The sequence below is a fragment of the Gopherus evgoodei genome, chromosome 2, assembly GCF_007399415.2.
Source record: "Gopherus evgoodei ecotype Sinaloan lineage chromosome 2, rGopEvg1_v1.p, whole genome shotgun sequence".
Lineage (NCBI taxonomy): Eukaryota > Metazoa > Chordata > Testudines > Testudinidae > Gopherus > Gopherus evgoodei.
Window position 1 is genome coordinate 206,911,607 of NC_044323.1, and position 14,343 is coordinate 206,925,949.

Below are 14,343 nucleotides of genomic sequence, written 5' to 3' on the forward strand. Positions count from 1 at the left end.
GTGGCCACACTGCAGCGCTGTTGGGCGGCTTCAAGGGGGGTTCCGGGACGAGAGAGCAAACCGGGAACGCCGCGGTTTGCTCTCTCGGTCCCGGAGCCACCCAGCAAACCGCAGGGAAGGAGACCTGCTTGCTCGGGGTTCCGGGACCGAGAGAGCAAACCGGGAACGCCGCGGTTTGCTCTCTCGGTCCCGGAGCCACCCAGCAAACCGCAGGGAAGGAGACCTGCTTGCTCGGGGTTCCGGGACCGAGAGAGCAAACCGGGAACGCCGCGGTTTGCTCTCTCGGTCCCGGAGCCAGCCAGCAAACCGCAGGGAAGGAGACCTGCTTGCTCGGGGTTCCGGGACCGAGAGAGCAAACCGGGAACGCCGCGGTTTGCTCTCTCGGTCCCGGAGCCAGCCAGCAAACCGCAGGGAAGGAGACCTGCTTGCTCGGGGTTCCGGGACCGAGAGAGCAAACCGCGGCGAAGCTGGTTTCCTTTCCCGGTTTGCTCTCTCGGTCCCGGAACCCCGAGCAAGCAGGTCTCCTTCCCTGCGGTTTGCTGGCTGGCTCCGGGACCGAGAGAGCAAACCGCGGCGTTCCCGGTTTGCTCTCTTGGTCCCGGAACCCCGAGCAAGCAGGTCTCCTTCCCTGCGGTTTGCTGGGTGGCTCCGGGACCGAGAGAGCAAACCGCGGCGTTCCCGGTTTGCTCTCTCGGTCCCGGAACCCCGAGCAAGCAGGTCTCCTTCCCTGCGGTTTGCTGGGTGGCTCCGGGACCGAGAGAGCAAACCGCGGCGTTCCCGGTTTGCTCTCTCGGTGCCGGAACCCCGAGCAAGCAGGTCTCCTTCCCTGCGGTTTGCTGGGTGGCTCCGGGACCGAGAGAGCAAACCGCGGCGTTCCCGGTTTGCTCTCTCGGTCCCGGAACCCCGAGCAAGCAGGTCTCCTTCCCTGCGGTTTGCTGGGTGGCTCCGGGACCGAGAGAGCAAACCGGGAAAGGAAACCAGCTTGATTACCAGAGGCTTCCTCCTTCCACGGAGGTCAAGAAAAGCGCTGGTAACTGTCTACATTGGATTACCAGCGCTGGATCACCAGCGCTGGATCCTCTACACCCGAGACAAAATGGGAGTACGGCCAGCGCTGCAAACAGGGAGTTGCAGCGCTGGTGGTGCCCTGCAGATGTGTACACCTTCAAAGTTGCAGCGCTGTAACTCCCTCACCAGCGCTGCAACTTTCTGATGTAGACAAGCCCTCAGAAACACTATACTGTGGGAACATACCGAAAGCCAACAATATCAGTGGTCTAGCTAATCCAGTGATGCTGTCTCTGACAGTGGGCAATGCTGGATGCAGGTGAAGGCATAAATCTCTGTACATAATACACCTGGCCAGTTGTGCCAAATTAGACCACGAAAGGAAGTTTCCGGCTTCTGATCTTAGCTGATGATTGATTTAAGCCTTTGCAAATTTATCCTGGCTAGTATAACTGCAGAATCTTTACCTATTCATATAATAAATGTTCAGTCCTTTTTGGACTCTTACTAATCTATTTGTCTCAATTATAATAATTCACAGAAGAAAAAGTATTATCTTCTATATAATTACTGATCATCCACATATTCCAAATGGTCAAGTCTCAAATAGAAGATTCTGAAAGACAAGGAATTTATTTCGTAAAGAGGATGTTGCGCACAAGTATCTAGCTTGAGAGTATGAAGTAAATGATTTGTTGGATTGGGGAATTAGTACCATCATATAATGGAGACTCATCGATATTAACAATGGATGTGAGCTTTAAGGTCATTTTGGCCCCCCCGACAGTGAGGGATTTGTTGGGGAATGGACAATACAACTTATTCTAAGAGTTTTCTTTTCTTTTGTTCTTTTTTGTTTTAATTTATTCAGCTGGTCGAATCAAGCATATAATTATCCCCTAATGCTTATAATTACTTTTCTTTAACTCAACAATATGATTTCATATTGGCTATTTGTTTCTTATATTTTTTTTCAAAAGAACACACTGCGAATGAATGTAGTCGAAATCTGTGTACTATGTGTTCAGGTGGCATGTTTCTTAAACTTGTGCTGGGAGTTTAAATAAGGGGAACCATTCCAATAGTGTAGCCTGGACAGTATTATCTTATACTGAAAATACTAAATGAGCATACCTGCCCAGGAATGACGCTTAGTAGCTGCAGAGGGAATCTCTACAAAGCCTTCATCTCAACATGCAACTGCACAAAGACACAATGCAGATGCATCAAGAAATACAACATTAATCCAATCAGCCTATATAAAAGCAGTGTTTTGATGTCACCCAAAGTACTATATCTGCCGGTGGTTATCACAACTTGGGAAGAATGTAATTGCATGGAAAGTTGCAGAAAAAAAAGACGATAGATTTCAAAGACTTGCATTCAGGTTCAGAAAAACTGTTGTATTTGTTGTTGGAAAAGGAAATACATTTTGTTTTTGAACTCAATGAACTGTTGTTTTTCAGGAAATGAGGCAACCAAAGGCCTCCTCACATCAAGTGCTAGGCTTCCTTTAGACTGCTGAAGCCTGGCTGGAAACTAGGATTCAGAGAGGTCCTAGAGAACAAAGCGGGGAAGCAGAAGTTTTGAACTTATGATTTCTACAGAAGATATCTTTCTCTACTCCTTTCTGTGTCCTCACACATGATGACTGATAGGCACATTAGTAGTACTGCACCAAGAGTTTTCCATCCCTTCCCTCATCAATCCCAAAATAGGGCAGCATTCTTCAGCCAGGAGGGGAAACAAATAATCAGACAATTTTTTTCACAAAACACACAGAAAAATCATGGACACATCTAGAGTAGTACAAATTCCTAAATTTCCACACTATATACAGTTCTTTCCTGGATAAAACTTTCAGCCAAAAAGAGGACATGTGCTAGTCCACTAGGGATTTGAGAAGCTTCTGAACCAAGAAGCACAGTCTGCCAAGGATTTTGTTTTTTAAAATTTGGACCTTGGCTCATAAGACCAACATGCTCACTATCTAGATTTTCAGGAAGTCATAAAAGTAAATTATCTGCCTGCAAAAACTGGCTTGTAGTCTCATTTTAAAATATTTTACTTCTCACAAAAATATTTTTCTAATTTCTGTAACAGTGAATATTTTCCCAGAGCCTTGAATCATCTCCCTCTGTGTAAATGACATGACAAAACAGTCTCATTGCTTTCAGCTGAAAAGCTGCTTCCTCCTAGTCAACAGAGTTAGATCTTGTATATTTCTCTACACAATTCTGGCATGGAGTAAGTTCATATGTAAGAATCTTTCTTCAGTATTCTAGGTTGGCTTCACAACAGAGAAATAAAGCCAACATGACGTTGTTGAATCAGGGATCTATAAATATTGCCAGGATATATGCACTCCTCCAACTTCTTATTGTTCTTCACAGGAGGGTCTGCTTTTGTTTTCACTAACTGTACTGCATCAGTATCACATGAGCCAAACACCAGCAATCAAATAAAAGAAACAGCATGTCTGAGACCAGGAAACTCATTCCTCACAACTATATAATCAATTATTAATATTTAGCACTTTTGTAGCTTGTTCACATCTTCAAAGCACTTTTAAAAAGTGTTTTAAGTTTTCACACTCTCTAAAAGGTGATCATAGAAGTATTGTTATCCATATTTTACATGGGTTCCTGAAGCCTCTTGGGCCCATTTGCTTGGGGGGAGGAGGGCTAAAGTTTGTGCATCTACCTAGGGATGCATTCCTTGGCTACTTTCCTCCCATGCTAATAATCCATCCTGACCACACATACTGAGCTGAAGAAAGGCACAGTTGGTTTCTATAGGCTGGTAGGTCTAATAGCCTGGGGCAAACAATCATCCATGCCCAGTTCTGTTTGTAGCCTTTATCTCAGGGCTCTGTTTATTTTTCAACACATAAACAAAAAGAAAAATAGAACAATAACAAAAAGCAACAGTCCTGTTCTCAACTGAGTTTGAGGGGCCCTTTGGCCTCCAGTAGTTGAATGACTTCAGACTTTTCCCAGCTAGGGTTGCAAACTCTGACTGAAGTTATTCTGGGATTTTCCCCCCAACATGACGTAATGTCATTTTCTTAAAATAGCCTATTAAAATGTCCTGGATTGCTTTCAGTGACCGCTGGGAGATCAATGCCAATTACGGGAGACTCCAGGCCAATCCTGGAGGGTTGGCAACCCTATTCCCAGCCAAGGAGGGTCCACAGGGGCCTGGCTTTCCTCTTATGGCCTTCTGTTGCAGTCACAGGAAGGTGCACTTCCCGTGCTCTCCTACAAGGCTCCCTTGTGGAGCTGGGGCCCTCATTTATATCCCTCAGCTGAGAATCATCAGACTCAGTCAATCACTAGATGCTGTTCAGCAGGGTCAGCTGGTTCACAGAACCTGCCTGCTGGGTTTCTCTCCAGAACAGGGCTGGCTGCTCCCTGACTCTTAAAGGGGCAGATCACCCTGTCACAGTGTCCTCATGGTTTGTCAGAGGTTCCACATTTAGGGCTTTCTGCAACTAAGAGGAAGAAGGGGGGAAGCATTTGATCCTCTAGAGTGTGTACAAAACCACCACACTAGATTATTAGCACAAAGACTAGACTAATCAGGAAACCATTAAAACACCAACAGCTCTCACACAGTTATTACTGTAAAAGCAGCAAAGAATCCTGTGGCACCTTATAGACTAACAGATGTTTTGGAGCATGAGCTTTCGTGGGTGAATATCCACTTCCTCAGATGCATGTAATGGAAATATCCAGGGGCAGGTATATATATGTGTGCTAGCAAGCAAGCTAGAGATAACGAGGTCGGTTCAATCAGGGAGGATGAGGCCCTGTTCTAGCAGTTGAGGTGTGAAAACCAAGAGAGGAGAAACTGGTTCTGTAATTGGCAAGCCATTCACAGTCTTTGTTCAATCCTGAGCTGATGGTGTCAAATTTGCAGATGAACTGAAGCTCAGCTGTTTCTCTTTGAAGTCTGGTCCTGAAGTTTTTTTGCTGCAGGATGGCCACCTTAAGGTCTGCTATAGTGTGGCCAGGGAGGTTGAAGTGCTCTCCTACAGGTTTTTGTATATTGCCATTCCTAATGTCTGATTTGTGTCCATTTATCCTTTTCCGTAGAGACTGTCCAGTTTGGCCGATGTACATAGCAGAGGGGCATTGCTGGCATATGATGGCGTATATTACATTGGTGGATGTGCAGGTGAATGAACCAGTGATGGTGTGGCTGATCTGGTTAGGTCCTGTGATGGTGTCGCTGGTGTAGATATGTGGGCAGAGTTGGCATCGAGGTTTGTTGCATGGATTGGTTCCTGAGCTAGAGTTATTATGGTGTGGTGTGCAGTTACTGGTGAGAATATGTTTCAGGTTGGCAGGTTGTCTGTGGGCAAGGATTGGCCTGCCACCCAAGGCCTGCGAAAGTGTGGGATCATTGTCCAGGATGGGTTGTAGATCCTTGATGATGCGTTGGAGGGGTTTTAGCTGGGGGCTGTATGTGATGGCCAGTGGAGTCCTGTTGGTTTCTCTCTTGGGTTTGTCTTGCAGTAGGAGGCTTCTGGGTACACGTCTGGCTCTGTTGATCTGTTTCCTTATTTCCTCATGCGGGTATTGTAGTTTTGAGAATGCTTGGTGGAGATTTTGTAGGTGTTGGTCTCTGTCTGAGGGGTTAGAGCAGATGCGGTTGTACCTCAGTGCTTGGCTGTAGACAATGGATCGTGTGATGTGCCCGGGATGGAAGCTGGAGGCATGAAGGTAGGCATAGCGGTCGGTGGGTTTTCGATATAGGGTGGTGTTAATGTGACCATCACTTATTTGCACCGTGGTGTCAAGAAAGTGGACCTCCCGTGTAGATTGGTCCAGGCTGAGGTTGATGGTGGGGTGGAAGCTGTTGAAATCATGGTGGAATTTTTCCAGAGTCTCCTTCCCATGGGTCCAGATGATGAAGATGTCATCAATGTAGCGTAGATAGAGAAGGGGTGTGAGTGGACGAGAGCTGAGGAAGCGTTGTTCCAGGTCGGCCATGAAGATATTGGCATATTGTGGGGCCATGCGGGTGCCCATAGCAGTGCATGTTATTACTGTTATCTCTGCTTTTAAGTACAGAATGGGAAAAACTCTGCTACTCTCAGATACCACTGCATGATAACAGTTGATAAATATTGACTTGTTAATGGCTGCCACTGTTTACAATACACAGTAGGTATTTCCTCTTTTCAGTGATATAAAGCTCCCATCATAACTCACAAACTAAAAAGTCCACCTCAGCAGTAGACAATGTTCCATCACATCCAGGACCTAGTTTAGAGAGGTCAAGAACTAGTATACTGTACTGGCAACAGCAGAGAGCAACAGACCCAAATGCTGAGGAGGAAGAACTGCCAGCGCTAGGAGGCTCAAAGCCACAACACCTAAGAGAAAGAGATATACAGTGGTGGAGTGCACAGTGATTGGAGGGTCGGACTGTGGTGGAGGGCTGCCTCCATGAGGATAATTCTGAGTCTCTGCTCGCGATCCTTAAGAGTCCTTGGAAGAAACCCCTTACAAATGTGGCACTTGTCCTTTTGGTGACTCTCGCCAAGGCACTTTAAACAAGAAGTTTGAGGGTCACTTTTTGGCATCAACTTACCGCAGACTTCACAAGCTTTGAACCCTGGCGACTGAGGAATGCCCCGGTGTTGGGGAACAAAATGTGGGGGGCACCCCTGTAACGGAAACGTAGAGAAACGACTTCTAACACTACTACTACTAAGAAAACTAATTATATGCAAATTACAGTGGGACACTGCTAATGGCATTTGCAGAAGCAAGAGCAAGAGACGTTCCAGCTGGCCGTCACCAGTGGTAAGAAGGAACTGAAGGGGGGTTGGGTCAGCTGGGAACCTAAACTGGGCTCCAGGGGGCGTCGAGGCCGACCCGATGGATTCTGCTAGGGGGAAAATCTTTCGGCTGTCGTGCATGCAGCATGCACGCACCTGACTGGAATTGACATGAATAAGCACTCGAAGAAGAACTATACTTACATGAATTTGGCATTCAGAATGTAATACTAGTACTTTAGCTGAAGAAACATTATAAAACCTTTGCTAGAGTCTTGTTAGAAACAGCTGTGTTAATACTAAGTTTATTAAATGAACTTCACAGGACAGAAAATAATTAAATACAAAATAGAAGGAATCAATAGTAATTTTTTTCCTGTGCATGAGGGTCAGATATGGTCCAATGGCAAATGAAAACTAAGTAGTATGGGAGTGACAAAATACTGTATAAAAATGTATGCCTTATGCTCATATTAAAAGAATTTAGAGAAAATTCACTGCATATCTATCTCCTGGAAACAGAGCTAGATTTCAATAAATTGTACAGTTCAGACAGCTTGCTGTGAATGAACTTTACAGAATTTAATCCATATTAAAAAAGAGAGAGGAAAAAAGCAAGTGGTGATTTTTAAGATGCACCTGCTTGTTAGCCCTACATGACCCACTGTGTTGAGTTGTGACAAAGGATTCTTTATTATCAAGGTGACCCAAGTGCATTATTTATCTGTTGGTGGCAACTACGCAGACCACAAAATGTCTTCATTAATGGCAAGTTCAGCCCATCAGTCCCATTGCAGTTATGGCATTAAGAGAAGAAAAAAAAAAGAGTGAGAGAGAGAGATGCTGATTTTCTAATCCAAAGCACAGGTTTTGAATTTATTACACTTGAAGTGCAGTAAGAAGTTCCCTTGATTGGATATTAACGAAAACACACTTCATTTGCTAGTTCTTATAAAAATGCATCTGCCTCCTAATCAACTGAATAGCAGCATTGGTGTATACATTTCCAGGATGGAAGATAAGGGTCTGTAAACCAAACTGGTTACCATGGAAGATTGTCTACAGGGGTGTTAAGAGGCCACTTCATTTTGAATGGGCCCTTAGAATATGTGCTAACTACTTATGCTAAACTATCTGTTCAACCTTGTATTTAGCTGTGACACAAAGTACCTTTCCCATACCTGAAGAAGAGCTCTGTGTAGCTCGAAAGCTTGTCCCTCTCACCAACAGAAGTTGGCCCACTAAAGATATTACCTCACCCACATTGTCTCATGGAAGATGGTAACACTCTAATAAACAGGTGATTATGGAACTCCCAGCTCTGTTAAAACCAGATTCGTAGCCTATTATGAACTGATTAAATTTTCCACTTTTTAGCTACATACAATTATATTTCCTCATTAACACTTGATATGTTTAATTCAGCTGAGGAAAAATACTAAGACAATTAAATATTAATCATACTAACTCCACAGAGACCTGGAACTGACTTTTTTTAATGAAATCTTCCTGTAAAAGATAATGTAGTGTAGAGGGAGGTTGGATTCCTAAGATTGCTGTAAAGTATCTTCACAGAATTAAATACGCAGTTCAAAATGTTTGATCACATCCATGTGTTTGTACTTTTCTATAAGAAAAACTGTTCCAAGACAGAATATGAACACCTCTGGCTATGTCTGAAAGCTATGCTCAGTGACAGATTTACAAATGAAAATGACAAAGAGAAACAGAAAATTTAATATATGGAGCAAATGCCTTTTTCCCTCTATGATTTCTTTTAAGGATTATAATTAATCCAGTGTAAAAGCTGGGTTTCAGCATGTTTGCCAACACTGTTCAAAATCAAGACCATACCTTCCATTGAATTATTTTAAGAAGAGAAAATATCACACTAGGGATCTGAGGTTTTGGCTTGAAGTTAGGATGCTGGAGAACTGATCCAAATTCATGTGAGAAACAGATTTTAGAGGATCTCGTCCATTAAAAAAACAAAAACAAAACAAAACAGATCCAAAGATCCAAATGCAAAACCAATTTGAACTTGTAACAAGTTGGTCTCTATTCGCTTTTTATTTCCCGGTAAGTTTTTTTTTACATTAATTTTATTTATTTGTATTGCAGCAGCGCCTATGAGCCCCAATCACGGACCAGGACCACAGCGTGCTAGGCATTGCACAGTCACAAAGCAAAAAGACAGTCCCTGCCCCAAAGAGATTGCAACCTAAATAGTAATTTCTTCTTTAAATTTTGAAAGACTTGTGTTCACTGTCTTTGTTCTTTCTCCTCACTAACGACTTCTCTTTACCACTATATTGGGTGGGATTTAGGGGTGGAAGCGCACTTATAGCTACTCCATATTCAAGTTATCACCATTTTATTTAATAAATTATATAGTTTTTTTTCACATTCTTGTATCTGATTCTCTGATTTGAAAGCCCATTGAGTAAAGGTTTCAAGTTTAGTATCTGTTATTCAAGTACTGCAATGACTGGTAAAACAGCATTTAAAATTGCTTCAGAGAATGGCTCAGTATCAGAATGATTTGTAATGAACTCCCAGGAAGGCCCTCCAGTTGCTCCCTTGCCGACAGCAACTATACTCTGGACTGCAAATGAAATGCCAACCATAGCTGCTGCTGTTTTAATTTTTAAGACACAATAACTAACAGTAGCATAAATTAAAGGATAAACAGAACAATTATACTCTCCTGCAGAGTGGTGTAAAAAACTAGCCATAGCAACCAACACCAGAAAATATCCTTGTTTCCCTTCCCCAGTCTACCAGTAGGGAGGTTAGGGGCTATGGATCACTGTGGTTGGGTGACCGCAGTGGCAAGTTTACATGGCCTCCCCTGGTTCCCTAAGATGTTAAGGCCTGTGGTGATAACACTGTTCTGGGTGGAGTCCAGTTGATGTACCCTGCTGCAATGATTTCATGCCCTGGAGGCTGCAGTGAAGGAGCAGAATATTTGAGACTAGCGATAGCAGGTTTGGGTGGGGGGGAGATGGTGGGGAAGAGTTGAAATAGCCTCCCTTTGGTAAAACTAAGGGCGAGCGGCTGGAGGCCGCAGACATTGAGCTGCTTGAGTGGCAGTTGCAGTCACAGAAAGTGCTCTTATTTGAGATGCCTGGCTCTGATCTTCATCTGTCTCAACAGTTTGTCATTAAAAAGGTACATATTTATTTCTAAATCCAATACATGGGAAATGAAACCTTTTTGTCCTAGCTGGTTCTCTGAAAAGAGCATAAACAACAAGGAGTCTTTGTGGCACCATAGAGACTCACAAATTTATTTGGGCATAAGCTTTTGTGGACTAGAACCCACTTCATCAGATGCATGGAGTGAAAAATACAGGAGCAGGTATAAATACTTGAAAGGAGGGGGGTTGCTTTATCAAATGTGAAGTCAGTCTAATGAGATAAATCAATTAACAGCAGGATACCAAAGGAGGAAAAATAACTTTTGAAGTGGTAAGAGAGTGGCCCATTACAGACAGTTGACAAGAAGGTGTGACTAACAGTAGGGAGAAATTAGTACTGGTGAAATTAAGTTTAGGTTTTGTAAATACCCAATCACTCCCTCTGGTGTAGAAGATTTAACATGGAGAGACACTCCTTTCAGCTGTGGAAGGGTAATTAAGTTTTCATATGTATTCTATCCAATGCTCTTTTCTGAGCAATAGCAGAGATTGTTAAACCACAACAATTAATCAATCATTGCAGACTTAACTTTCTCACTTAACTTTCCAGGTTTGATCTTGGCCAAAAGTGAAATAAGAACTGTGTCAAAATTGGCAAGTCATGTCTATGAAGAAAGTTAACAGCTGACAATCCTTTTGTACGTTAACAAAAGGAATGGTCAGATTTTAACAAGCAAACATTTAAAGGATAGGCTAAAAAACCATCTGACTTTCAGAAGTCCTATTTTCTTTTCAAAGTACTGCAAGTCTAGTGTGTCTTTAGGTCCTGTATTAAAACTTGCTGGCTAAAATTTTCCAAAGAATCTAATTAATTTAGAAGCCTGACTTTCAATAGGGGCCAGATACTAAAAGATATTTAGGCACCTAACTCTGATAGGAGGTTCCTATGTCACTTAGGCACTTTCGAAAATTTTGCCTGTCATCTTTTTCACTACTTATTTGTCCTTTAGCAAGTCCTACTGAGTAACATAAGCCAAAAGTAAGGGTAGATATTGTTTGTTTTTCTTCACAAAGCTACTGAACCCAAAGGTAAAGACAAACTGACACTAAGCTTTTGAAGCTGGAGAGTCTGAATTAAAGCTCCTTGCCATATCTGGGTTCATAGAATAATTTTGTATTTGTTATTTACTGTGGCAAAAATACGTATTACAGAGTATAAACCATAATACAAGGATGTTTGTAGTTTTCTGTTCACGCAACCAGCAATAAATATATAAAGTGAGATTAGCTTACCTTGGGTAGCAATGTAGTGATTTGGCCTGTGATAACCCTAAAAAAATGGAAAAAAAGTTTTGAGTCAGTTTGCAGTGCAATGCACCATCGTGTGCTGGTATTATTGTCATGTCATAGAGACTAGTGTTCAGAACCCTACTGAATAACACCACAATAAAAATTACGTATTAGGGGCAAATTCTGGTCTTTCTAATGAGAGGCATATTGCGGGGGCACAAGAAGCAACTATGTTGTCTGGACGGGAGGGTCCCTGAGCTACTGGCTTGTGCAGTGCTTGGGGAGGGGACAATCAGCTTAGGCGCCGCAAGCTTGGGAGGCGGGAGAAGTGAAGCAGCCACGGTGTGCTCGGGGAGGAGGTGGAGCAGGGGTGACCTGGGGTGGGGAGTTCCCCTGCGTGCCCTCCCCCCTTACTTGCTGCAAGCGGCCCTCCCAGCGTTCCCCTGCCCCGGCTCCCTCTGCCTAAATGCCGACCGCGGCAGCCGAAGATCCGGCCGCTGCAGTCGCTGCCGAAGAAAATGGCGCTCCCCAAATCCCAGTGCCCTAGGCGACCGCCTAGGTCGCCTAAATGGTTGCACTGGCCCTTCCTGGACACATCCCCAAGTCCTCGAGCTGTGAAGTGCTGCTGAGTGCAATGCTAGTCCCCTGCTCAGCAGCTAAGAGAGCGCTAGATTTATAGTCAGAATGGATGCTGCGTGTCTGCACTAGGGTGGGAAGAAAGAGGTTCTCTGTGCCCTCTGGTCTGTTCACAAATGATTTCAGAACAGAAAAAGGGTAAAAATCTATGAAGAAATGTCTTGGTGTAAATAGTTTGTCCAGCTCTAAATAGGAATTACATTGAAAAGTAATTCTCGGTTTCTTTCTGTGATGGCAAGAGAAACTTAATCATATGCTGGCTGAGCAATCAACACTAACAACTTATGCATTCTTTATAACAAAGAATATTGGCTCTTGATAGGATGCAAACTAGAAACAACAGAATTTGTATAGTATTTTTGTTTCTGATGCTACAGGATTATTGCCAAGGATTTAACGTGTGTAACAGTACATCATTATAGACAGTTATATCAATATTAATTCCAAAAGCTTTAAATAATGGTTAGGTTATGACACCAAGTAACAAAAGGAAGAAATGTAAAGTTATAACTCATACTCCATATCCGCTTGCCAGCGTAGTGTGTGTTAGGGGTAAGGAGTGAAGTGAGGCACAAAGACTGAAGTAATCTGAAGAACCCTGGAGAACAGAAAATGTTACAAGAACTACTCAGGTGGTTCCTCTATATGCCATTCTGAGGCAAACTTTGAGTGCCCGGACTGAGATTTATTTGTACAACGGTGGATAGAGTTGGCATTTCTCTTGTTATCTACTAGCTGCGGGGTTGGATTCATTCAGACTACCAACCAAACAGGCATTGGGAGATTTAGTTCAAGGGAATGTCTCACTATAAAAACAAAGCCTTTTCCATGCAAATGCCTAAGAAGCTGCCATTCCCATTGTAACTCCATTGTTCTGATATGACATCTGTTACAATCTGCCTGCATGAGACAGGCTGCACATCTGCATCTGTGAAACTAAGGACAGACAAATTGCCATTTGCAATCGAATCTTGAATACTTTCTTGCTAATAAACAACCATGGTGTCTCCCTGTTTATGACCACTTTGCCTACTGATTTCTGATGATCCAAAGAAACTTGGATGCTTCGTACTACAGCTTTGATGCTTTGTATTGATGGGAATGGGAAGCTTTATGCCCTTACAACCCTCACTGGTAGTGTCTTTTATGCCCACACAGTTGTTCCACTAAATCCATTCTGCCTTTTTTTTTTCCCCCCAGGAGTAAGAAGACATGATATGAAGCCATTAAATCAGTGTCTTGAACAAGAGCATGCGATCCAAACCTTCCCCCGCCACACATACATTTTGTGGATGTTCAGATCTGGATCCAAAGCATAATCTGAATTATACATAAGCAACTAAACCCTGAACCTGAAGTCTGAACACCCCTGAACCTTGGGAAAGTTTGAATTGAAATCGCAATCCAACCCCTCAATTTGGGTCCATCTCTACTTTTTATTACACAAATTTCTGTCTACAATTTTATTACTCTTTTAAATGGAAATGTTTCTGTTTTTATCTTTACCTCATGGTTAATGTGTTAGTTTCTGAAACTGTAAAGAATAGGGTAGAAATATAACGCTAATTTGACTGCCTTTGAAACATACTCCTAAGTATCATTTGAAGGAGATAACTCAAAGATTGTTATATAAAAATAAGGATTAATTTGGTTGCTCTTTACTGTCTGAGAAATTTTTTTTACTAAATTCCCTTGTCATACCTGGTGGACATGTGTGAACCAGAGACTGTGACACCTTCATTAAAAGGTGTCACTGGGGAAAAAGGAATCACTGAATGTAGACTGCTGCCTAAGAATCAGCAGTTCTTCTGTACTCTCACGTCTAGTGTTCCTCATGAACATTAAAATTACTGAAGTTTTCATCTCTAGATTTCAGGCTTTAGACAGTCTTGACTTTTTCTTGATTTTCAGTTCTACTTTTGATTTTATTCTTTCAACCAAAAAACATGCTGTCTCTTAAAGAATTTATTCTAATGTAAAACATTAAGCTAACGTGATGCAGAATGAACAAAGAAGCAGTCTTCAATAATTAAACACCCTACATATTTAATGAAATGTCTTGCTTGCATTAGAAGTACTCGTTAACAGCTGCAGACTATACTTTGAAGGCGACTTAAAAGTGTAGCAATGACAAGAGATTGCAAATCACTGCATTAGGATTTACAGAGTTTTGTCACATTAATATGCAAACAGCTTTCTTTTAAATGTGGAATTATGCCAAGTTGTTGACAGACAATATAAATAACATTTCCTTGGTCCACATAAGCATCAGGAGCCAAAATAGCCACGTAATGTTAGTGGCAAAATTTCACTCCAGAGTGTGGAAGTTTCAAGAAATGAGTGAGCTCATTTTCTTACTGGCAAATATTTGGTGGTTTATTTTTTCTTTATTGTATATGTGGATTCCCATGACTGTGGTTTCCTATAATGTTTGGCAGCCAAAACTGTGATCAGCTCTGCTAGTTATAAGAAGTGGTTA

At 42.6% G+C, this 14,343-nt stretch overlaps 1 protein-coding gene across 1 annotated transcript in view; it reads right to left on the reverse strand.

Annotated features, from left to right (window-relative positions):
• Positions 1 to 14,343, reverse strand: part of PTPRM (protein tyrosine phosphatase receptor type M) — a 719,823-nt gene that overhangs the window by 60,707 nt on the left and 644,773 nt on the right. The window contains 1 exon segment of the mRNA XM_030552787.1: positions 11,232 to 11,268. Coding sequence (XP_030408647.1) covers positions 11,232 to 11,268 — 37 coding nt within the window.